The 26,813-nt window shown below is 43.4% G+C and overlaps 1 protein-coding gene across 1 annotated transcript in view; it reads right to left on the minus strand.

The window, feature by feature from the left end:
• The window catches only part of LRRC2 (leucine rich repeat containing 2), a 1,026,596-nt gene that overhangs the window by 510,382 nt on the left and 489,401 nt on the right, over positions 1–26,813 (minus strand). The window contains exon 4 of the mRNA XM_069625672.1: positions 940–1,096. Coding sequence (XP_069481773.1) covers positions 940–1,096 — 157 coding nt within the window. The remainder of the gene's footprint in view (positions 1–939; positions 1,097–26,813) is intronic.

Consider the following 26,813-nt stretch of genomic DNA (forward strand, 5'->3'; position numbering starts at 1 on the left):
CTAGTCCTCTCTAGGCTGGACTACCACAACAGCCTTGTCCTTAATATTCTTTTATTCTCCCTTTGTCCCCTTCAACTAATCCAAAATAGGACTGCAAGACTTATCCTTGGCCTCAAGCCCAGAGACTGCATCTCTACAGCCCTAAAATCTCTCCACTGGCTCCCGGTTGCCTCTGGAATCAAGTTCAAGACCCTCGGCATCGTCCACAAGGCTTTCTGGGGCCTGGGACCCCGCTACATCTCTCACTAAATGCCTACCTGCTAGAGTCCTTCGGTCTTCTAGCTCTGAGTCTCTGCAGATCAGACGCTTCTCTAAGCAGAGAGGGGGGCAGATCTCTCTCTTCTACAGGGGCCTCCCTCTGAATGGTCTCCCTGCCCATCTAAGGCTTGAGCCGAATCGCCTTAAGTTCCAGAAGCTCCTCAAGACTCTCCTTTTCTCTTCTTCCTTCCCTCCCCTGCTAACACCCCTGTCTGCCTAGTAACTGGCTGCCTGGTTCCCTCTGCGTTCAACAGGGCCCCAGCCCCCTCAGTGTACCCCCTCTTCACACTTAGCATGTGATCCCTCACCCCCTGCACCCCATGCAATCGCCTACACTTGCCCTGCGGGCCTCCCCTTAGCACTATCCTAGCCCTTGTGGCCCTCTTCCACGCCCCCTCCGCTAACCCCCTTTTTCACTTGCACTCTCTCCTCTTTACCCTGCACCTACCTTCCCACCTTAGCACTTTGCAGTCGACCAGACTAGCACTCCCCCCCCCACGATCCCCCACCCTTCTTGTTACTGCCCGTGCACGATCCGAAAGTAACAAGGCCTATTAGGACTGTTATTTTTATCTTTCACCCTTGCCCCTCCCTCGGTTTTGTCTTGTTGAAACACCATGTGTTGTATAGGCGCCTTACAAATATCCAATAAATAAATACAAATAAATGACTCAACTTTACCTATTTCAGGTGGGAGCTGAGAGATGAGGTTTTGAGACAGCTCCAGCACTCTAAGCTCTTGAAACAGTGCAATGTAGGCAGGAATGGTGTGAATCTGGGTGTTGCTGATATGCCATTCTTTCAGGTGAGTCTGTTCTCTTAGGGAATCTGGAAACTCCTGCAACAAAACAAGTTATTAAACAATTTGACAAAACATAATAAGTGGAAAGAGAAAACAAGCAACGTCGTATTGTCATATCACGGGACATGCTGGCAATATCAAATCTAACTTTACTGTATGCCACCATGAACTCCTCCAGGTAAACATTATATTAACACTGCAGTTACAGTACCTGACTTTCAATGGGCCTCACTGACCTCTTCTGACACAATTGTTTAACGGAACATCGTAACAATGCTATACTTGTAGTTTGAAAGCGGTTTATTAGATGCAGGACATACACACCAAGATAGTAAACCCTTCAATCCATTTGTAAACAGTTTTTAGATCGGAGTTTGAGGCAGCATTAGCTCTCTCACACGTGTATTGCATATGTAATTTACCACGAAGGCCTCTTCCAACAGTCTCCTTCAAGAAGCACAGCATACTTCTAATTGCTCCACAGAATTTTGGCTAGGCTATCTGATTGTATCATTCCATCTTAGCTTTAAGATTGTTGTCATCATGTTTTGTATGCTGAGTCTGTGCACCCACAAGCAGAAGCATAAAGAGTTTCTATCTCTCCCGTAATCTCTCAGTGCCTATCTCTCTATCGGTCTCTCTCACGATCTCTCTCTCTCTGTTTCCTTCTCAGGGAGAACATGAGAATCAGACAACACTGGAGGCGGGGGTTCCATAATTGCCGTGCTGCAGCTGGCGGAGCAGTATTGTCCAGGAAGAACGCTGTCACAATCTGTGTGGGATTGATTATGGCTATGAGTGTTGTCTTGTGAAGGATGGTGATGTCACTAACATTCTAGGTGGAGTGTTGATGTGGTGATGTCACTGGGACTCTAGAGGGAATGTTGATGTATGTTTGCTGTGCAGGGTTCTACTGATGTCAGTTGGACCTAAGGTACTGGACTGGATGGATGTCCCAGTGCTTTCTCTACTTTACAACTAAGAGAAATAAACCTACATGTAAACTACATACCTTCTGGTGTCCATGATTGGGAAGGAGGCATAGTTTATATCACTGGCGACGAGGATGGTTCCAATGCTGCTGGGAAGGGGCAGCTGGTGAGAAGCACTGCCTTCCAAGGAGACATCCATCGAGCAGGAAGAGGATGCAGGCCGGGCGGTGCAGTGGAAGTCCAAGTTGGGGCCTAGGTCCAGCGGAGGCATTCAGCAGAACGGGTGGTGCAGAGGTCTGGTCAGGGTCCAGGTTGGTGATCCTGAGGGTCCGATTGCCTTGTGGCCGGATGTTGTGGCTGTGAGTATCGCGTTTGGCAGCGCAGTAAAGTGACTAGCGAGCGCTCTGCATTCAGCCGGTGGAGCTGCACACAAGTCGGTGCAGGATTGGAAGTGGACCAGTGAATCAGTCGCTGTGGGCCCTCTGTGTTGGGGCCGGTGATATTGTGTAGCACAGTCGCTGTCCCGGATCTTACGGATGGGCACAGTGGTTTTGTGGAGGGTGTCACCTGCGGTGGCCAGGCGACGCCATATCAAGGTGAGCAGTTCCGTTGTGGAGAGGAGCAGTGAGGTCATCCGATGGAGAGCTATGCGGGCTGATTCTGGGGATGGAGGAGCTATGGAGCGCCGAACTGCAGGCACAGTGGTTGCTGGCGCAGAGGAGCCAGGGAGCGATGTTTCTCCAGTGGCGTTGGGAACAGCTGTGATGACGTCGGCTGTGGCAGGTCTGACGGCGATTGGAGGCGCATTTGTGATTGGTATGGTGCTCCAGCTACGCCAGCTGGAACGCAGCGCTGAAGGCCTATCTGGCGTGGGCGTGGAACGCAACGTTCCTCAAGAGGATTACGCTGTCGCTGAATGCGGAAGCTGCGGTGTTACAGAAACGAGCAATGTTTCACTCATGGCGTTGGGTACAGCTGTGATGACGTAGGCTGGGGCAGGTCTGACGGCGATTGGAGGAGCATTTGTGCTTGGTATGGTGCTCCAGCTACGCCAGCTGGAACGCAGTGCTGAAGGCCTCTCTGGCGTGGGCGTGGAACGCAATGTCCCTCAAGAGGATTATGCCGTCGCTGAATGCGGAAGCTGTGGTGTTACGGAAATGCTCGACGGTTGGATGGGGGTACAGGCTAGAGTTTCGTGCTTCACTGATGGTCTGGGCAACATTGAAATAAGAGACTTTTTGGCACAAGTGGAGGCCGTGGATAGCATGGCTGCTAGAAGAGATTTCCTACGGGAGATTGAGGGAAGAACAGACATTATGGGCATATACAATGTGTGCGCTAAATGGCGGTGGAAGCCACTTGCAGGTGATTTGGCAGGGAGGCAAGTAAAGTGGTGAGCGCTGGATCCGGACCAGTGGGGCATATGTAATGTGGAGAAGGACCTGTCTAAAGACTAAACAGAGGTATGTGTTTGGGGGAGGCCGGTTTTAATTTTTAATGCTGTTTGTGTTTTGTTGTGGCCTCTGGGTTTAGTATAGATATGGTTCGGGTCATGGGTTAATGTTAGCAGTTTAAGGCCTGTCGTTTATGTGTACTGCTGTTGTGTATATGTGGTGGCCTAATGTTTAGGACTTTCATGGGGTTTACAGTATGGACTCGTGGGTAGAGTTCATGGGCAAAGTTGTAATGTTTGTTTTTTTTTTTTTTTTACACAATGTTTTTCTTTGTAGGTTGGTTGATTTGGACATGTGGGTGTGGTGATGGCACAGGGACTTTAGCGCCAGATCATTTTTTGCAGTTATTAGCTTTCACTTCATGCACATGTGGGGTTTGGCGCAGGGACGTAGCGCCTGTTTTTACACACTGTTTTTCTTTGCAGGTTGCTTGATTTGGACATGTGGGTGTGGGGATGGCGCAGGGACTTTAGCGCCAGGTCATTTTTTTTTGTTGCATGCATTAGCTTCCGCTTCATGCACATGTGGGGTTTGGCGCAGGGACGTAGCGCCTGTTTTTACACACTGTTTTTCTTTGCGGGTTGCTTGATTTGGACATGTGGGTGTGGGGATGGCGCAGGGACTTTAGCGCCAGGTCATTTTTTTTTTGTTGCATGCTTTAGCTTCAGCTTCATGCACATGTGGGGTTTGGCGCAGGGATCTTAGCGCCATGAACTGGATCTGGTTATCGCTTACTGTAGGATTTACATGTTGTCCTGCAGTGTTTTGTTTGTCGTGTTCGTAGGGGCATTTCCCCTGGTTATGTGTGGATGATGCCAGTACTTTTAGGGACAGTGGGGTGCTGTCTGGATTATTGCTTTCGCTTCATGCACATGCAGGGATGGTGGCGCAGAGAATTTGCATTTATGTTGTGCATTTCATGGATATTTTGGGGGTGGCGCAAGAAGTTTGGCGCCACAATGTTATTTAAAATGATTTTCATGGGATTCATATGTTGTCCTGTGTGTGTTATGTTGGTTTTTGTTTGTAGGGGCATGTCCCCTGGTTATGTGGGGATGATGCTGGTGTTTTTGTTGTAGTGAGGTGCTGCCTGGAATGTTTTAAAGTGGTAGTGAGGTGCCATTTAGGGTTTTAAAGGGGTAGTGAGGTGCTTCCTGGTTAATTTGAAGGGTGGTTAGGTGCTGGTTATTTTAAAGGGCAGTGTGGTGCTGCCTGTCGTTTTTCAGGGACTGTGAGGTGCTGTCCATCAGGTGGTTAGTGAGGTGCTGTCTGGTTGTGTTCTGGTGGTTTAGGGACAGTCAGGTGCTGTTTGGTGTGTTGGGACAGTGAGGGGTGTCTGGTCGTTGGTAGGGGCAGTGAGGTGCCGCCTGGTTGTGTTCTGTTGTTTCTGGTGTTTTTAGGGACAGTCAGGTGCTGTTTGGTGTTTTTAGGGACACTGAGGTGCTGTCTGGTGTTTGTAGGGGACAGTGAGGTGCTGTCTGGTTATTTTCTGTTTTTAGGGACAGTGAGGTGCTGTCTGGTGTTTGTAGGGGACAGTGAGGTGCTGTCTGGTTATTTTCTGTTTTTAGGGACAGTGAGGTGCTGTCTGGTGTTGGTGGGGATAGTGTGGTGTTTGGTTGTTTTAGGGGCAGTGAGGTGCTGCCTGGTGTGGTAGGGATAGTGAGGTGTTGTTGGTTGTTTAAGGGCAGTGAGGTGCTGTCTGGTGTAGAAGGGGCAGTGAGGTGCTGTCTGGTCTTGTAAAGATAGTGAGGTGTTGTTGGTTGTTTTAAAGGCAGTGAGGTGCTGTCTGGTTGTTTTAGGGGCTGCGAGGTGTTGTCTAGGGTTGAAGGGGCAGTGAGATGCTGTACACATGCTGTCAGGTGGGGTAGTGAGGTGTTGTGTCGGTTTTAGGTTTTTGAGGTGCTGTCTGGTGTTTTAAGGGACTGTGAGGTGCGGTCCGGTTGTTTCTGGTGTTTTTAGGGACAGTCAAGGTGCTGTTTGGTGTGTTGGGACAGTGAGGTGCTGTCTGGTCATTGGTAGGGGCAGTGAGGTGCCACCTGGTTGTGTTTTGTTGTTTCTGGTGTTTTTAGGGACAGTCAGGTGCTGTTTGGCGTGTTGGGACAGTGAGGTGCTGTCTGGTTGTTGCTAGGGGCAGTGAGGTGCCGCCTGGTTGTGTTCTGTTGTTACTTGTGTTTTTAGGGACAGTGAGGTGCTGTCTGGTCGTCTTAGGGGCAGTGTGGTGCTGTCTGGTTATTTTCTGGTGTTTTTAGGGACAGTCAGGAGTTGTTTGGTGTTTTAGGGACAGTGTGGTGCTGTCTGGTCGTGTTAAGGCAGTGTGGTGCTGTCTGGTTATTTGCTGGTGTTTTTAGGGACAGTCAGGTGATGTTTGGTGTTTTTAGGGACAGTCAGGTGCTGTCTGGTTGTGGTAGGGGCAGTGAGGTGCTGTCTGGTCTTTGTAGGGATAGTGTGGTGTTTGGTTGTTTTAGGGGCAGTGAGGTGCTGTCTGGTTGTTTTAGGGGCAGTGAGGTGCTGCCTGGTGTGGTAGGGGTAGCAAGGTGTGTTGATTTTAGGACAGTCAGGTGTGGTTGTTGGTTGGGCAGCGAGGTGCTGTTGTTGATTTAAGGTTTATTTAGGTGATGTATATGTCTTGGGTAAGGGCAGCTAGGTGCTGTCCGGTCATCCAAGGGGCAGTGAAGAGATGTTTGGTACTTTTAAGGGGCAGGGTGGTGCTGCCTGTGTCTAGGTTAAGGGGCAGCCAGATGATGCTTGGTCATAAGTTTTATTTTTGGGTTCCTTTCTCCTTTGTTGTTATTCAGCTGGTTGATAGTGGAGTGCCTTCAGATTTTGGGGGGGTCTGTGGTTGGGTTTCCAGCTGTGTGTTTTCAATTTTACAGATTAGGGGTTAGAATTGTGGTGTAGCACAAGGGCTTGGTTGGGAGCTGCTTGGAGATGGTTGGGCCATTTAGTTCGGAGCATTGATTGGCGGTGTTCATCCATCCTCATGGTGGGTGATGTGATTTGTCAGTGCAAGGGAGGGAGACTTATGTCATAATCCGTTCTGGGCCCGATTATGGCTATTAGTGTTGGGTTGGTTGAAGAGAGGGACATATATGTCATAGTCTGTGTGGGTTTGGTTATTGCTATGAGTGTTGTATTGCTTGAAGAGAAGGACATATGTCATAATCTGTGTGGGATTGATTATGGCTATGAGTGTTGTCTTGTGAAGGACGGTGATGTCACTAACATTCTAGGTGGAGTGTTGATGTGGTGATGTCACTGGGACTCTAGAGGGAATGTTGATGTATGTTTGCTGTGCAGGGTTCTACTGATGTCAGTTGGACCTAAGGTACTGGACTGGATGGATGTCCCAGTGCTTTCTCTACTTTACAACTAAGAGAAATAAACCTACATGTAAACTACATACCTTCTGGTGCCATGATTGGGAAGGAGGCATAGTTTATATCAAACGCCCAAACGCAAACAGATTCAGCACCTCTGTGGGATGTGGTAAACCTCAGCCTGAGCTGAAAACGGTGTGAACCTCTGCCAGTGCAGAAAGACTAATTTGTGGCTAAAGCAGTGAAGGGAGCTTCCTGTCCTTTTTGCGAGGGATTTGATGTAACAGAAATAGAAGTTGGGGCTGTGAATGCTGGGAGAATTCACGTTTATTGTGAGCACCAGCAGCGAAACGAAATAATAAAACAAAGCATGCATCAACCTGTCTCTTGGTGATTGTTTACTATGCCAAACTTCACACTTGTGACCGAGGCTGAGATTCAGTGGAACACTGCCTGCTGTATTACAGGTACAACGCCAAGCCATGGCGGGCTGAAGAAGTTATTCATGGTCCATTTGGAATCCTCCAGATTCCTGCCTACTCGGTGCACACTGTGATCAATGCACTAGAGTGTGTTTCTGTCAGAAGCGAGTTAGAAAAACATGCCTCCACCCAATGCAGATGCTGCTGTTTGCTACCTGTCCAGCACATGTTTGGTGTGCTTCCTTTAGTGCAATGTGTAATGGGCACATCAGGTGGGCCAAGGGTGCCAGAGGCATGGCCACAAGCCTAAGCAAAGTGGCTACTGGGCATGTCCAAACGTCATGCCCAGAGGACACAGCATGTGAATTGGCAGTGTCCTCTGGATATGGACAAATGGCACGCTTCATGAAAATTGGCAAAAAAAATATGCCACAATCTACATTGAGTGAATTGAGGGTTTCTAGGGGTACGGCCACAGGCAACAGCCAGTGGACACGACATTGTAGTTATGATAGTATAAATGGTTTAACAAATGTCAGTATAAAGCTTTGTTAAAGAGCCATAGAGTTATGGCAGTTATTTTGCACTGCAAAACATAACGTTCCTTTAACAATTCTATTTAACAGAACACACACACACGAGCACACATACATGCACACACGTGTGTGTGTGCGCGCATATTTACTAGGCAACACTAGTCACTCTATAGTTAAGATGAAACCTATCATCCATTGGAAATTTGAAACGTTATTTAACATAGAAAACAAGTAGGACAAATCAGCATGACATTTTCCGAAACACATAGTTTGGTGCCCTAATCCTTTCTCATAGAGAAAAATGAACACTTTTTGCTCAAGTGCACAGGCAAAACTGCTGGATGGATTTCCACCAAATTTGTTTTAACAGCAGCAGTGCACGTGCAAAGGGAATCCTTCCTTAGCTTGTTGTAAATTGATTTTTTTTATATGCACAGTGCGGGCTGCTCTTGGCTACTCAAAATGTATAACTCCCTTTATGTATTGCTGGAGCTGAGGCTTTTCATTTCTGAAAATTCACCATATTGAAAATCGCAAACAGCAAATGATAGAGATTATTATTTTGAAAATTGCCTTTAAATGATATACAGGGAGTTACAATAGGTGTGATGATGGAGAGCATGTTGGCAGGATCAGTGAAGAGGGTTTGTGAAGGTTTAAGCTCTGGGGATAGTATAGATCTTTTCCCAAGTGCTTTACATGGGATCCAGCGATATCAGTCAGGTCTTTTGCCTGAGATCTCTGGATTACGGAGACAACAAATTGATCCCCAAAGACCAAGTCCCAGGCACAGGGAACAGGTGTGTGTGTGTGTGGACAGTAGTGGTGCAATGTTTGTGGTGGGAAAAGGTCAATGGGGTGCAGGGTCGTGTTTACTAAAGGTGCGGTGGGGGAGCATATGCAAGGAGGGAGGGAAGGTGAAACGCACGGATGTTAGGATAACCACGCCCATCGAAGGCTGCTCCAAATCGGCCCCCAGAAAACCAAGCATTATTTGGGTAAGGTATTCAACAGGTGATTTTCAGACATTTAAATAATTAAGATCTAAGATCTCCACCATGTTCACGAGGCAATTAAAAGGGTAAATCTGTGGAAAATATTGAGAATGATATGGCAGACAAATTATAGTTGAGAGGTGAGAAATAGAATTTAGGAGGCAATCCCTTTTTTGCATTATAAAACAATGCAGAAATAGATTGGTAAATTCACAAAGTTTTTGTGAGTGCAGAATTAGGGATATTTGAAACTTTGGGTCTGTGGGATTGGGAGAAATTGCTTAATTTGTTAGTTGTTAGGGAACATATAGTGGGTCACAGAAGTGCAAGTGGTGCTGATGCATGTTTTCATTTTCCTTTACATTGATTGGATACGCATTTTACATAATTTAACTAGAATAATCTCCACCTTAACTGCTCATCAAGAACCCTCCATTGAAGAACGTATATAAAGCCGTAATTTAAACATTGTCGGATCAAGGCAAGATGTGAGGAGCTTGAAAGAGCGGCATGGGTCAAGTCAATGTGGAAACTGATACCTTAAGAATGGAGAAAAATATTCTGTGGGAGCAGGTCCAAAGATAGAGATGCTTGCAATCAGAATCTCAATCATCAGTTATAATCCATATATACAGTTCAAATAGTAAAACACAGTTTAAAGTTTGTTGATCTGAAGGGAATATATAAAGAGGATAAAAGATGTGTGAGCTGGATTTTTGCAGGTAATGGTACCATACTTAGGGAGAAAACATGTTATTTTAAATACAATCACCATTCACATCACAGAGGCATGAGTGACACCGGAATATCTATTCATATGCTGGAAATCTCGCTCCATACATATATTCAAGGACACAACTTTAGTTGCAAGGATGTTAAGGTATGAACTTAAGGCAACAAAACCCCTGACATTCAGCTAAAACCACCTTAACTTTTTGGCTCCTGTTGCGCAGTCTATGACCACAATAATGACATCACATATGACACCACTGATGACATCACGGATGATATAACTCATGACATCATATGTGACATACACAAAAGTCAATGAATTAAACAATTTACAGATTACTTTTAATTTGTGCTGTGTGTTTCATTTCAATTTTAACATGTTAATCACTTACAAAAGACACAGAAATATATATACATATATTTACATGTTTATAAGCAACTGTTGAATTTTAAAACTTCATTTCTTTTCTATACATATATACATTTAGAGTAATAACCCCTTTTTTCAATACCCATGTATGAACATTCTTCAAATATATCCTAATACGTAGTTGTTCCAGTTTTAAAGCACTTCTCATGTCATTTAGAAAATGATGTGTACACATTTTTCTTACAATGAAACAATTGTGTATTTACAGATGTTTATTTTAAAACATTGTACATCATTAGGATTCAACATGTGTCACTTTCTACTTATTTCTACTGATTTTATTTGTAAATGTATATGCAGATTATATTATAGTGAACATGTCTTAGATTTATTTTTCACAAACAGGAACGTACTAAGCAATGTACTATTTATAATTCAGATATCATATTTTACCAACGTACTACAAAGGAAAGCTTCACAAGTAGGGATATGAGGCATGTGTAGCTGTTTACAGTTTTAAACAATATACTCACTGTTATGAACTATTCCAAAATGCTAATATCACATTTGTAGAAATGTAAGGAAGGTCTAAATATGGGCAAATATGTAGAGTGATCTTATGTCTGATGCCATTAGGTAAATAATAATTGATGTCATTTATGATGCTAATAATAATGTCACCAGTGATGTCATCAGTGATGCCATCAGTGCTCTCATAGATTATGTATGTCATTAGAGATTTCACCAATGATGTCATCAGTGATGTCACCCGTGATGTCATTATTGTGGTCATAGGCTGCGTAAAAAGGGGCGCAAATCTAAGGTGGCTTTAGCTGAATTTCAGGGTTTTATTTCATTAAGTTCTTACCTTAACGTCCCTGCAACTAAAGTTGTTTCCTTGAATTTCAAAGGTTTTGTTTCAATGTATTGCTCACCTTAAAGTCCCTTCAACTAAAGTTTTTTCCTTGAATTTCAAGGGTTTTGTTATTCCATAGATTTATAGAACACTACCAGACCACTAGCCATGGCCTTTGGCTATGGTCGGAAAGCACGGTCGAACACTACCAAACCACTAGCCATGTCCTTCAGCCATGGCCGGTGGGCAGGGCCAAACACTACCAAACCAGTAGCCATGTCCTTTGGCCATGGCTGGTGGGCTCGGCCACTCTACATTTTAAAGCACTTGCAACCCATCGCACAAAGACGTTCATCAATCACAAACTGATTTTGACCTGTTTTGATTGTTATGCATAAAAGATTGCAGTCTTGGAGATCTCACATTGGTCTTGGGCAATGCTCAGTGAGATTAAATTATTTGCCATGGACCACACACTTTGGCTAAGCAGCGTCCTACAAGCCCCTTGTGTTATGGCTGGTCTCTTGGTGACTGTTACATCACACGACCTCAACTACACGCATTTGAGCAGCACAGAAAAGGGAAAAAAATTACTGGCTGCAAGATTAACATATACCCAGGTACTTTTTACCCCATAACGAAAATCAAAAGCTGGAACCCATGAAATTTGATAAGTTATTTTTTGATATGATAGGTTATTTATAATACGCTTAATACTTAGAGGTTTTTAAGTGCTGACCCAGGGATCTAACCTGTGGTGCTCCGTGTCGTCTTGGCTCCAAGGTGAGCACGTTGCCCCTGAGCTATCCTCCCAAGCTAAATGTACACACTGTAAGGGAACATATATCTTAAAGAGAAATATACAAATGTAGTTCATTTGACCGTCCCCTTGGAAGGAAGTGTGCAAGACAAAATAGCATTGGACCTTTAAAAAGTGTAATGAACACCAGAAAAATAACCTGAGAGTGGAAATGTTCGAATGAATATGCTAGCAAAGTATAAAAAATCCTAATACGAAACAAGTGCTTTTGGTCTCGTGTGTAAGCGTCTGCACTGGGAACATGACACACTGAGTAAAATCCTGGTAGCCAAATACTTGAGAATACTTACCAACCTCAAAAATAATGGAAGGGTCTGCATCTGAAAAAAGTTTTTGCTCTTCACCCACATGTGTCCTTTACTTGTGCCCTGAAAAGCCGCCACAATCAGGGGAGACTAAATACACCACTGTCCAGAATTGCAGACTCTCTTGCCACATCATGGGTAAACACTCATGACTTACTTGCCTTCTCATTATGTCCCCTTCATAACCACATGTCTGGCTTTCAACAATGCTTTATAAAGATAACTTGAACAGTAAACATTCCATAGTGTCACTTAAATATATAAATCCTTATCGAACTATGTCAGGCAAAACGTGCAAAATTGTGGCATTATTCCTCCCATCTTCATTGGGAGACTACAAAAACTAGAATGCAATTCAGTAAAAGGCAAAAAGAATTTCGAGGACTGACAGTAGCACAGTTTACAAAAAATAACGCGGATGCCGTGTGTTTTTCTAGCGTGTTATGAGATATTTAACATGTTGAAAACACACAGCTCCAGACTATGGACTGTCTCCCATCCATGCCTCACCCGGGACCAAACCTGCTTAACTTCAAAGTGAGGAAGGGGCCGGCCCCTAAGGCCATGCTGTTCTAAGTGGTCTTGTAATTTGGGCTTACTTGTAAGGCATCATGGACTGAGGAGGCTGGTTCCTTGCTTTGAAGCTAAGCAGTGTTGGTTCTGGTTACTGTATGTATGGGAGACACCGATCACCAGTGATCTTGCACCCCTGATGGTACTGTAAAAATATCTATTTTTAAAAATGATCTATATAAGATTGCAGCCTTTGAGAACCCACAATGTTTTTAGTTAATGTGCTTTGAGATTAAATTGTTTGCCAAGGATCACACACTTTGTTTAAGCAGTGTGCTACAAGCCCCTTGTTTTATGGCCGGTCTCTTTGTGAATGTTGTGATACATCGCACAATCCCAACTAACCACATTTAAGCAGCACAGAAAAGGGAAAAACATGATTGGCTGCTTAAATAAAATATCCCCAGGTACTTTTGCACCCATGGCAAAAATCCAAAGTTGGCACCCATGAATATATGCTCAGTAAGTCAACATACATCTTAAAGTGAAATACGCAAATGTAGTTCAATTGACTTTTCCCTTAGAAGAAAGTGTGCAAGACAAAATAGCATTGGACTTTAAAAAAAGTAATGAACAACAGAAAAATAACCTGAGAGAGGAAATGATCCAAAAAATATGGTGCCCACCTTGAAAGCCCAGCAATCTGTCATGAAATGTTCTCTGAAAAACAAAATCCCAATATGAAACAAGTGCTTGTGGTGTTGTGGGTAAGCATCTGCACTGGGAACATGACAACCTGAGTATAATCATGGTGGCTAAGTAATTGAGCAAGCTTGCCAACCTAAGAAAAGGGGGTTGCGTCCACCCTCAGAAAAAAAGTTACACTGTCCACCAACATGTGTCCTTTACTTGTGCCCTGAAAATCAGCCACAATTAGGGGCAAATAACTGCACCAGTGCCCAGGATTGCAAACCCTCTTGCCACATCATGGGCAAATACTCATGACTTACTTGCCCTCTCATTTCCCCTCCTCACCCACATGTTTAGCTTTCAACAATACTCTCCTTTATAAAGATAACTTGAAAAGTACACATAGCATATTGTCACTCAAATACATAAATCAATATCGACCTATGTTAGGCAAAAAGTGTACATTTATGGCATTATTCCCTCGTCTTCACTGGGAAATTACAAATACCAGAATGCAATTCAGCAAAAGGCAAAAGAATGGTCTCTAAGTGCAATCCTTTTAAGGACTAACATTAGTACATTTTAAAAATATTAATGTGGATGCTTTGTGCTTTCATAGTGTGTTATGAGATATTTTAAACTAAGAAAATCCACAAAATCTATGGACTGCCTCCCATCCAAGCAGTAACTGGGACTGACCCTGCATAGCTTCAAAGCAAGGAAGGTTCTTGCCCCTTCAAGCCACGTTGCTCTAAGTAGTTTTATAACTTCTGCTCATTTGTTAGGCAACATAGCCTGAGGGTGCCGCTGCTACCTTGCTTTGAAGCTAAGCAGGGTCGGTCCTGGTTACTACCTTGGTGACAGAACTACACATAACCTCGGCTGTGGTTATCTGTAGTTTATTATAGCAGCGAATATCAGAAAAAAGGCTGGAAAAAAATATTTCTTGACATACAGGCCTTCAGTCAGCTCGCTCCACTCCCCAGACAGCCTCCTCACCTCCCCTGCCCTCTACCTTCTGTATACAACACACCCTGTTGGGTTATAGCCGAGGTTACAGAGAATCTTTGTGTTGCAAACTCAATTATTAAACCCCCTCCAACTACCAAATTTCACTTGGTGACCTCTAGCCACCTCCCTCCCCCACTTTTAGACTAATAACATTTGCAATTATTTTGACCTGCAAAGGGTTTTTTCCCTGTTTTTCATTTTTGGATATCCTTGGCTATAGCTGCGGCTATCTCTTGAATAAAAAAAAAAAGATGCCGACCGCTTCATTAAAAAAAACAGTTTTCGTAATTTATGCAAGATACAGCTATCTGTTTTTCTCTGTCAAATATAGAAAAAACTACTGCAGTTAATAACTTTGGATGTTTTCTTTTTTGTCTTCTTAAAATCTTTATTTTTTAATGAATCTACGAAATTTTGCAGTATGGAGGGGCCTTTGCATCCCTAACAAACCTCAAAATTGTGTCCTAATCAGTCACATGTTATTAACAATAGAATGTTTTGAGGTTCCTATGGGAGTCCGACTCACCTTAACTATAGGGCGGCTATCGTCACCCTATAATATAACATCCATAAAGAAAAGTACATCCAGAAAATGGCAGAAAATGGCAATCCTTATATAAAAGTTCACATAGAAAATGTCAATTTCAAATTTGTTCAGTGACGGGAACAGGCAGGAGGACGAAAGAGAGGTATGGGATATCAAGTCATATGCTGGAAATCTCGATCCATATAATATATATAAAAACCATATAGAAAAGTACATCTAGAAAATGGTACTCCTTATTTAAAAGTTCACATTGAAAAGATCAATTTCAAATGTGTTCAGGTGAAAGGAAACATGCAGGAGGATTAAGAGAGGATATAATTATACGTTTTTTTTTAAAATTACATTTATTATATTTATGATTGCAAACATCATGACCCCCCATCTCTTTTTCTCACCACAGTGCCTCTTCCTCGTCTCAGCCCCTCTCCCACGCCGTAGTGCCCCCTCTTCTTACTCATACCAGTCTCTCATCCCATTACTCATAGCAGTCTATTTTACTCTTCCTTGTCAGTGGCAAAGCCGAGGCACAGGGCATGGGCTTTGGCCATGACCTGTGAGAAACGGCCTAGGCCACAGGCCAAAGCCACTCCTGAGGGTCCCCCAATGGGGTAAACCCCACGCTGTGTAGCTTAAGAAGACACCTCGACAACAGTGTATATGACATCATAATAAAGACATTGTAGAATTAAACGGGGTGGGAGATATGTGACAAAACCCTTGCAATTCAGTGAAAAGGCTTTAATTAAGAGACAGTAACGGTGAATAAGTTCATTGCAACAAAACTCTTGAAATACAGAAAAATAAACTTAAGTTCAAGTTACATTAAGGTGACAGTTCAATACTATAAAGTCTGTAAAAGGTTTTGGAAGCTACTTCAACTTAATTAACAGTTAGCCCCGCCACTTGTGTAGCCAATAAACACACTAATGACAGAAAGAAACAATGGAAACAGAAATAGATACAATAAAAGAGAAAGAACTGAAGGGGGAGAGAAACTGGAAAATGCAAATATGGGAAAGGATCTGTCTGAAGGAAAGTGAGCCAGAGAAAAAGAGGAACAGGGAGATTAAGCAAAAGACATCTGAGAAAAGCAAACAAGAAAGGGGGTAAACTGAGGAATAAGTGAGAAAACACTATGAGAAAGGCACAATGGAAACAGTGTGAGGGAGTGAAAGACAGACACAAGGAGAGAGAAAGCAGGTGGGAAACACACGCATTGACAAAGGAAACCTGCTTGGCAGATGCATGGTGAAATATTTCCAGTTCACGCGCACAGACACACTTATTCAGATGGGGTGGGTAAATGAATGAATACCAATGGAAGATCTGAATTAGTAAGGGTGTGCAGCAGCTGGAAAGATGAATGAAAGACTTTGAAGAAGTTTTAGTGTATATGTTAATGGGTAGGCTTAGAGCAAATGTGAATAAAACACATCTGCCCTAGTAATGTGCCACAATCCCCACCTTTTGTATGTGTCTGGCCCTTCTACCAGGTTAACATTCTGTTTGTGGCCTTGTTGGAAATGGCTTTTGCTGTCATCATCAATTGCCTGCGAAGGGTCCCGTTTGTCCAAGTTTGTTTTGCACTAAATGCTTTGCTTAACAAACTTCCCTATTCTGTTTTAAATACTTTATTGGTGCAAGGTTTTTACTCACAACTAGTATGGATGCCTCCCAGTTTTGCCCATACACTGATCGAGGTACCACAGTCTAGTCGTAACAGAGTTCCAGGATGTGGCAGAAATACTAACTGGCTACAGCCCTGTTTTGACAAGTAAGAGAGAGGGGATCTTTGGGATCATTGCTTGACACTCTGACGCAAGTAGGGCTAAGAGGGATGTGGTCACATCATATATTTGAATAAGGGAGGTTGTCGCAAAAGGTAGACATAGCACAGGAGCATCTCTTTGTACAGGCAGACAACGTGGAGGGAAATCATGCCACTTGCTCAGTGCTTTTAGCAGGGGATTCTCTGCCATCCATGTTCTTCCCTGCATTTTACAACTTCCACAATTGATTTGCCATGAATTTCATAGCAGGATGCTTCAAATTGCCACACCCCGGCCCCCAACTGAAGTCAGCTAGCAGCCATCCATGGACAGACTCATCAGATAACCGAACAGGGGTAAAGGAGCAACTGATGTCTTCCGTGACAAAGAAGATGCCCCCTTGCCGTTGGCCGATTATATTACAAATAGCAGCGTTAAAACTGGTGAGGAGGAGCTGGAGAGGAAAGACAGGCCCTTGTCGAATACATTTGCTTCCTATTTGAATCCTACCATTGTACCCACTATTCTACTCCTCCTTCCCACACTACAGGATCTTTCCTTGACTTCATAATATCTTCTTCTCCTTCTGACTTTGACATCATAGCTCCCCCTTCTATTATTCAGATCCTTATTTCCTCTTCTTTTGCCATTTGATGTTTACTCTCTTTATCTTGTCTTTGGCTTATTCCCTTTTTACCCTCTTTCAATGTTTTCCTCGCTATATTATTACTCTGCCCTTACTCTTCCCAATTCTAATCTCGGTTCTACTCCCCATGTTTGGTAGTGATGGCCTTTGGGGGTAGCAGGGATGGCCCCTGCTTCCAGAGGTTTGGAGGTGGCAGGGAAGAAAAAAAAATGAAAAGCGGACCCTGCAGCATCGGAACTGAGCTGCATAGGAGGGACAGCTCTGACACCACAGGGTCAGGAGTAGAGTGGACGCCAAAAAGGTAAGTAGGGGATGGGTGGGGGAATGTATTGGGGGCCGTGGGGGTTTAAGTTTTGCCAGATTTGACCACATCAAAATTGTCTTCGCGGACGAATTGACCAAAGTCAATTGGTCCACGAACAATTGTGCCAAATCATATACACCCCATGTTGTTGGGTCCAGCTGCATGACATTTTCAACTTCTGAAAAATGGTGGGCAAAAAGAGTAACAACAGGCAGAATCTTTTCTAGAAGGCATTTATTTGTATTTGTATTTAATTGTTTATAGAGCGCTTAACACCTAACTTTACAGAGGTAAAAAATGGTGCAAAAGTAGGATCTGACAACAAAAACAAATAGCAAGCAAGTGCTCTTTAAAAAGAGAAAATGAAGTTAGAGGTCAAATAGAAAGAGGGAGGGCATTCCAATGCTTAGGGGCAAGAAGGGAGAAAGAGCTGAAATGAGATGAGGCACAGGGTGGGTGGGAACAACCAAAAGAAAGAGAAACTGGGAGTGAAGGGAAGAAGGAGAGCAGAAAGAGACTAAGGACGAGAGATAGAGGGGAGCCAGACCATAAAGACATTTAAATACTAAACAGAAAAATTAAAAAAGTAGTCAGACTTCAAAGATCAGCCACCGAAGAGAGTGTAAAGCAGAGAAAATATAATCATAAGGAGAGAGAGAGTGCAAAAAACGTTCATAAAGTAGTGATAAATAAAGGTCAATGGAGCAAGACAGTAAGCAGAAAGACCAAGTAGTAAAAAAGAACAATAAAATAAACTAGAGAAACTTAAGGATGCAATTATTATTTTGAAAGCATGGGAAGTTAAGAACCAGCACGCTTTACGGATATAGAAAAGTTGAAACGACAAGAGCGGGAAATAGAAGAAATGTGAGATGAGAATAAGGGAGAGGAGTCCAAGATGACTCCAAGATTACGAGCCAAGGCAGAGATAGGGAGTATGGAGGGAGGAAAAGAGATAGAAGATGGAGGGAGAGGGGGAGGAATGGTGAAATCAGAAAAGAGCACTAGGAGAGAGAAGTTGGCATAGCGTGAAGCAAGGATAGACTCTGCCACTGCCAAGAGAGCAGTCTCAGTAGAATGACGGGAACAAAACCCAGATTGAAGGGGAGGAAGGAGAGTGTTGATCTAAAAAGGAAGAGTCTTGTGAATAGACAACACGTTCCAAAAGTTTAGATAGGAACAGCAAGAGAGAAATAGGGTGAATATGAGATGGAGAGCAGGATCAAAAGTGTTTTTTTAACGATGGGAACGATTGAAGCATGCTTACAGGAACTAGGGAAGATGGTAGAGAACAGTGAGAGATTTAAATGGACAGTGAGATAGGGAAGAAGGAAAGGGTAAACAGATGGGATTAAGGAAGAAGGAAGAGCGTCGCCAAGGGCAGCCGTGGCGCGATGCTTACCAAGTAAAGAATAAATATCAAGATTAAAAAGTGTTAGAAAACAGATCATCACTTCAGTACAAGAAGAAGAAGAAGAAGGAGGAGGCAGAGAAACAGGTGAAGAGGAAGTGGTGGAAGCTGAAATTGAAGACCACTGGATCGACATTTTGAAGAGAAATAGTTATCAAAATCTGGGGCTGAAAGTGAAGAAAGTGAAGCTGGATCGAGGGAAGGAGAAAAAATGTGTTTAAGATTTAGAAACAAGGCAAAGGGGATGAGAAGAAAGAGAGTCAAAGATAAAATGGATTCCTATGGAATTGTCTGATTTTAGAAGGTGTCATCCATTTTTGTTTTACGGCTGCATATAAATCGCTGGCAGGAGTACACAGAAGAGGTTTGCAGGCAGAGTGGGACAGAGGAGGAGTAAATGGATTCTCGCCCTGTCTTCCAGTCCACCTGCAATACATTTTCGAAGTCAGTTGGTGAAGTAAACCAAAGAGTAAATCACTTTTGTCTTGGTTTTGCACATTGCTTAACTACTCCGGCCCATTGAAATTGACCTCACTGAGTGTGAGAGATTGGGGTGGTGCAAATAGAAGATGTTGTTATATAGTTGGGTAAGTGTGACTAGCATGATGGTGTGGGAAAGTGCAGCACAGTGCATTAGAGAGGAGGTTGCTCAAACAAAGAATACAGTGAGAGAGGAGGCAAAGGAATGTGGAGCTCAGGTGAACCTTTGTAGATTTCAATGTGGTGGCTGTGGGACCTCAGCGGGGTGCCTATAGAAGTTCAATGCAGATATTCTAAGACCCTTTGAGATTTGCAGGGGGGCACTGCAGGAGTGAAGTTGGTTCACTTAAGGAGCTCTGCGCAGTGTTTGCATAAGTACAGTGCAGCCCCTACAGGAGCTCAGTGGAGTGCCTGAAAGAGCTCAAAGTACAACTATAGAAGCTCACTGGATTGACCATCGGAGCACAGTGGGGTTCCTGCAAGGGCTAAGTAACATACATGCAGGAGGTCAGTGGGATGCCTGCGGGATTCTGTTGATGATTGCAGGAGCTCAGTGGAGGCATGTTATGTTAATATATGCAAAACTGAGCTCCTCACTTTAACGGTCTGATGGCACCAAGGCTTGTCTGGATACTGGCGCATTGAGCACCCACCCAGTGTAAATGACGTTGTGGCCTGTGGGAGACAGGAAAATGGAACGGGTGAAAGTATAATTGAAGTCAGAATAGGAAATAACTAAACAGAAGGACAACTACAAAGGTACAAGACGAGGGAGTGGTGGTGTATGATTGTGGTAGTAGGGGTGCATGTGTAATCACTGGTATGAGATTAAACTAATTTTGATCAAGAAAAGAGGATTAAACCTGCCTGTGATGCCAAGCAATTTTCAGTCAAAGCAGTTTCTAGTACAATGATTTGGTGGTACTGGAATTGGTCAGCACATGCTTGAATGATGGAATCTAGATGTTTTTTTTTAAGTATTGTGCGCATATAGCCTTATAAAATGGCCTTATCCACATTTCCAACAAATCAACAATACATCTTAAGCAAAATCTCAAAAACCACATTACAAAACTTTACAACATAATTAATTAAATTAAAAGCATTACCATTTAAAAACTCCACCCAAAGCATTTTTATGTCTAAACTCGATACTTCATTACTATATGTTGCTAGACAACATTGGCTTAGTTGGTTCAAACTAGAACAGTGTGTTATGAGGTGCTGCGTGTATTCTAACAACTGATCACCACGTAGCTGACAAAATCTACTTCCCCGAGGTATAACAAGACGCCTACGTAAGACCTCCAATGAGTGCCTACAATTAAATTTGACAGCCCAATATTTTCTAACAGTATTACCATATTGATACAACATTACATAAGCCGCTGGAAGGCAGCCACACTGTATGTAGCTCAAGAATTAACCACTGTTATATTTGGAAGCCAGCGACACAATTTGTTGATCTCTGTCTTGGGCTTGCAGTAACTCTTGCAATGCCACCTTGAATTTGCCAATTGGAGGTTGCAAGAGCCCCACATCTATTTTATTCGCTTGGAGCTCAATACATTTCAAAAGATAGCATCTCAGTGGGACATCCAATGACTTGTAGGCCGACCATACACTCCCTCTTACTTCACCCTTACTCATGCTATTCTTCCCAGACAACTAAAGTCTGGTGATCTATGGTGGGGCACAATAGGTTGCAGAGAAAGATTTGGTGCTTTGAAAGCACTATGATGATGCGGCACTTTACAAAAGAATATAAACATTGCATAAAATGGCAAAAGTTGTCAAAGGGTGTTATTACCTGGATGTATTATGGCAGGGCCTGATGAATGCTTATGCAAGGGCCAAACCGTTGGCTATGTCAATGCTTATTTTTAACAGGAATTCAGTGCAAGGAATAGATGCAAGGGCATAACTACGTCTTACATTTCAAGTGGCTGAAGGAATGCTTGGTTAAGACAATTTGATTACAGCAGGCGCTGATGATTAGCTCTAATTAAGCCATTACCCATCATAATGCAGCTCAAAAAGCACAGATCTAGCTCAAAGAGATCTCAAGAAGATATTTTTGGGGGAGCGAAGGGGTAGCTAGTGGCCAGGGGTGGTCATAGGGTCTAGCATGGCCATGGGTGGTCAATGGGCAAGTTAAAAATCACACAACGCTCACAGGCTTTCTGCCCCTCCTCACATTCCATCTCTCTCAAACCTTCGCTTCCCATGAACATTTTTTAGTCAGGAACGCTTGTGGCACCAACTTATAACCAAAACAAAATCATTGTTTGGCCTCAAAATAGTCGCTGGAGCCTTGGTAGCAACTAATATGTGATCGAAATCTGGCTGAAGGCAAGAAAAGCGGTCCAGTTCGTAGTCACCTTTGGCACGCATCTTGCAGGCAAAGCACATCAACAACACGCAATGAACACGCCTTGTGGATAGTCACTGCCATTTATACAGTGTTTACCATGTTTTACTGATTAAGATGCACAGTTTATCAGGGTCGGGCCAATGCATAAAATTGTCTCCGGCACCAAAGAAAAAGTGGCCCATAGTTGCAAACGGCAATTTATTCCTTTTGTGACAGACTGTTTGAGTAGTAGTCAAGGGGAGGTTTTTTGATCAAATACAATGCAAATTGTGCAATTTAAAGGCATGGTCTAGTAAAAATTTTTATTGTCCCTACGGGTCGGCCATGTTTTTTTAAGCCTAAGTGGCTCGATTTTAGAAAACTTTCCTATGGACCTTACCCGAGTTTTCGTCCATTAAACGCACGCGAAAACAAGCACCAGGGAGCCGCCATTTTCTGATAATCCTATCTTTTCCCCGATTGCCCTGGCTGACCTGCTTTTGCGGCACTAAATCAATTCCCCCGCCCCTGAGCCTGACATTATCAAAACATTCATATTCCCCGCCTCTCTCTGTGACATTACTGTGCTGCGTAGGCAAACGCGCCCAGTCGTCTTCTACGCGACTCCACACAGAACCCGGAAACAAACACAGATCAACTCACAACACAGCGCGCCACAATTCGGAATATGAAACTGTACTTTAAAATGAAACAGCAACACGGTACATTTGGTAAAGTACATTTATTTGACATTAAATGTTTAGAGAATATTCAGCAATTGCCATATGAACTACGAAAGCCATTTATTTTCTTTTATCTGTATCCGCAATAACTGTTCCGTTTCATCTTGAGTCAAGCGCTGTTCCTTTATGGTACACATGGTGTTCATTTTCGTAAAAAGAATCACTTTGGAAGCACAGTGAACCACAAGGCTGTTCCATCAAGTAGGCACTAGGCCAGCGGAAAGGTTGATATGTTGCTTCTAGCCACTAGTACAGAGTAAGGGCATGTGGGCCCTTGGCGATCGTCCCATAATATGGTGATCGTGCTCGAACCGTTCAAAAAATTCCATGAATCAAGCCCTATGTATCCATCAAGAATGGTCAAATGTACTAGCAGTATAGTGAAGTAACTCATCGCACCTTGGCCAACAAGATGGCCCACTTTGACCCAAAAAACTGGCCCACACTTGCATTTTGCGTTTTGGGTTCGGCATTGCCCTATTGCCCTATTGGCCTGTCCGAGCCTGCAGGTCAGATGCAAGTTTTCGTGTTAGTGGCACCGACAAAGACATACACTTCCTGTTCCGGATTGCATCGATTCAATATCCAACAGCGAAGAAGAGATAGGCCATGATTTACCAACCCCGGCCTTCAATGTATACTCCTTTATTTAATTTCCACTTTAAAATCCAGTCTAAATGAATAGACATGGGCACTCTCCAGTGAAATGCTCTGAAATCACTCACACAGCAAGGCGATGCTATCATCGAACGTTGTGGCAAACGTGGAAACGGGGATTTATGCATGGAGGAATTGCCCCAGAACAAGATGGAGATAGGCTCCCACAAAAAATGTGTTGGCGCGTTCCATATTTTGTCTCCACACAATTTATTATAGGCATTTTAATGTGGTTAATTTCTTATTTGTTCTGATCATTGAAATATCATTGATTTTGGTGCGTTATGAATACATTGCAATGTGTAGAGGTTTTGGTGGAATGTACTTGCATTGAGTGGGACTTTCTTACATCCCTTTGTACTCGTTTCTGTAACAAGCAGCACTGCTTGTCAACTCAAGAAATTTGAATATTGTGTACCCTGTCCTTTTAGGTAGGTCGCCCACACCTGCATCCTGAGAGCTTCTTTGCCTATTCTCAATATCACGTTTATATAGCGCTACAGGACCAGGGCCGTCACGAGGGGGGTGGATGGGGTGCCTGGATGGAATTTCATCTTGTGAGCTGCGAGGAGTCATTAAGATTGAAAAAAAAAGGATTAAAAAAAAGTTAAATGCCACACACAGAATGGGGGCCGGGCGGGCCATGGCCCACGGGGGATATAGTGGAAACTAGGCAGGTGGCGCCGGCGGCACTGTACAATGTAACAGTTTGCCGGCGCCCGGCCCAGCATCGTTTCACACGGTTTGCTAACCTTGCATTTTGCAGGCAACGCAGGCGTTGGAGTCAGAGATGAAGTAGTTAAGTGAAATTACTTCAGTGCCTGGACTCCAGCGCTTGCGCAGCACTTGTGTTGGATTTCGTTGTGGCCTGGTACAGGGGTCCTTGGATGATCACAGCAGTGCGTGCAGGGGCCCATAGGCTGCAGCAACAGGTAAGATATCCGAATTTGGTGAATGAGGGGTCAAGTCCTAAAAATTAAAGAGGGGGACTCATCAACAAACGCAATGGGATGTGTCACCATAAATTAACGTATGAAGGTGAAATATGCACATTTCATTAAATTGGCTTTGTATAACTACTCAGATTGCACAGGACGAATGGATTTGCCTTTCACAAAATCAACACACCCAAAAAAAAACAAGAGAGGATATTTTCATCTAATAGTGTTTTTGAAAATGTTAAAAGGTGTGCACCTTTTAAACTCCAAAACCAATACAATTTTTTCCCTGGAGTTTGCAGCACTGAAATGGGACATTTCACCTTTAATTGTTAGTTATTTTTCATCAGGTTATACAGTGCAGTAGTGAAGTGACCTGCCTGCAAATTCAAAGAGGACATTCAATGTTTCTCATTTTAGATGGTGGGGACTGAGACCATCCTCTGAAAAAAAAGGGTGGACTTCGTCCACCCACGTGTACCCTCGACTTGAGCCTCGGGTGAATGAATGGCAACCCATGCGTATAAACTATAAGTCCCAGAATGCAACACAAAGATAGATATGTATATTCGTTGTCCCAAATATCCAGCTGATAGTTACATAGCACTCAACCTTACCAAGGTGGGTGCAAACACCAGATTTATTTTTTGTGGACGGGGTGAGAGTCCAATGAAGTGAATGGGTGTATTGGGGGCTTGGCTAGTGAGGCAGCTTGTTATCACCACATTGGCTTTTAACACCGGTTCCCCCACATCAACCAACTTCTGACAAAGGGGAATTTTAATATTTTCAGTGGGAATTTAGTTTTTCAGCTCCCTGCTGGCTGGCCGTCTTGTGATAATCAGTGGCTACAAACTCCTGGCTGTTTTTCTTTGTCTCCATTATAATGTATGCACCCATCGGTGGCCTGAGATTGTTTTCCGCTCTAAGCAATGTAGGGCCCCCAACCGTCATGTTGAAATGGGCCCCAACTCAAACTAGACACCCCTCGAATGGAAGACCAACCGTCTCATTTAAAGTGTTAAGAATATATGCTCATTAGTCATTACGTAGCTATTAGCTCAACTAAAGTGCGGCCATTTTAAGATGACCAGAATCACCATTTTGTGTTCTCTCTGCTCTCTCTAACGTTGCCACTTTTCCTCATGTAAAACTGCTTTGCTGTAGATATTATTTCGCTTCAATGGTCCAATACTAAAGACATGTTGAAACATTACGCTGGAGAGCCAGACAGAAATGCCCGGTTCCCTCCCTCACATATCTTTGAAGGCAAGGAGCAAGGCATTTTAATCAGTACACGGATGCCAGCGAGTCTCCTTAAAAGAATAGCAATATACAAAACTAATATTTAAAGGTTTGAATTATGCTCTTCTTATGGCCCCCCTTTCTGAGCACTGTGAGGCCCCAGAGAGCAAGCTGACCTCTAGAGCGTGAATCGAAACCAGGACATAGTGAGGCCTGGAATGTGCCAGTCCCCTACGCGCAGCTTGCCCATGAAAACAGAAGCGCTGTGTTCTCTCAAATAAAGAATGGTGTCTGTAAATTCGAGATTTCAAACTGTTACTAAATATGGTGGTCTGAGGTGTCATATTCGTCACCATGGTCAATAATCGCCTCCAATCTAAAGGGAATGAATTGGGGGCGGCATTGAAGGTGTCATTACTGATTATAAGATGCTCATTTTGTATATATGTAACTGCTGTACAATTTTCGCTCTCTTGCGTCTCCTGCAGTCTGTTAGGCAAACGTCACGTGGGACCATTTGGCCAAATGGGACTATTTGTTTTGCAATAAACCCTAGATTTTGGGAATATAACCTCGTGTCTGGTGTATCAGTTCGTGTGTGGTGATTGTGCCTTGTTTCCACATCCGAGGGTCCCTCAGGGGCCCCTTCAATCAGGTGGCTAGACTGGCTTACATTGAATATTGGTTAGTCTAGCCAGCAATAACACTTATGGTGCACAACTGCTCTGTATATACGTTTTCTGGCTGTGAGTCCTTCTATGGTAATGCTGGCCCAGATGCCTTTGCGTTCGGTGCACTTTACAGATGCCAAATAAATAAATAAAATATATTGATGCAGCCTGCATGGACATGTTTTAATACTGGCATATGATGTGGGCAAAGGCAGGGACGTCATTTAGGGGTCACCATAGGTCACAACTGCGATCTTTGTGGTCTTCCTTGCGACCTCTGTGGTCTCCCTTGCGACCTCTAAAAAAAAAACTCTGGATTTATGGCTTTCTTGTTCAGGCCGCTTAAAAAAAAAGAAGAAAAGAACAGGAGTGCTACAAGCCTAACACTTTCAGCACTGACCCTAAATAAGAATAGGCATACCAAATATACATTTCTGGAATTCTATACAATAATTGATAGATTAAAAGGTTTACTTCAGGCACACTTCACGGGGTGAGTCACTGAGTTAGTCTGTTCTTAAACGTCTCAACTCAGCCTTTCATCCTTCTGAGGTCGATAAATGTGTACCAACACAGGTTGGGTGATATTGGGTGTACATTTTTTCTATGTAAAGCGCTTAAGTGTAAGTGCTATATAATAACACATCATTATCATTTGGTCATGGACGTCTGCTTACATTCACAGTAATTTGGTAATATGGGCCTATACACACTGAACTTAATGATACATATGGCGATCCATTCTTGTATGAATTGTACATCACATAATAGTGATATCGTAGCCCTATTTTATGTAGTGTACAATGCTATGTGATGCCACTTCCTGTTTTGTCAACGGGTGAAAGGTCGTGTTCCATCGCTTCCCGCGATATCACTTTGGAGTGGGGTCAAATAACATCACTTCCTGTGATGTCATTAGGGGTCAAGGTTCGTGTGATGTCACTTCCGCTACCCCTGGCATTTTGGTGAAATGACGTCCCTGGGCAAAGGCAGCAATAAATGCAATGGAAAATGCTCCTGTGCATGTTTCGTGATT

This window comes from Ambystoma mexicanum, chromosome 6p, assembly GCF_040938575.1.
Source record: "Ambystoma mexicanum isolate Mex_15411 chromosome 6p, UKY_AmexF1_1, whole genome shotgun sequence".
Taxonomy (NCBI): Eukaryota; Metazoa; Chordata; class Amphibia; order Caudata; family Ambystomatidae; genus Ambystoma; species Ambystoma mexicanum.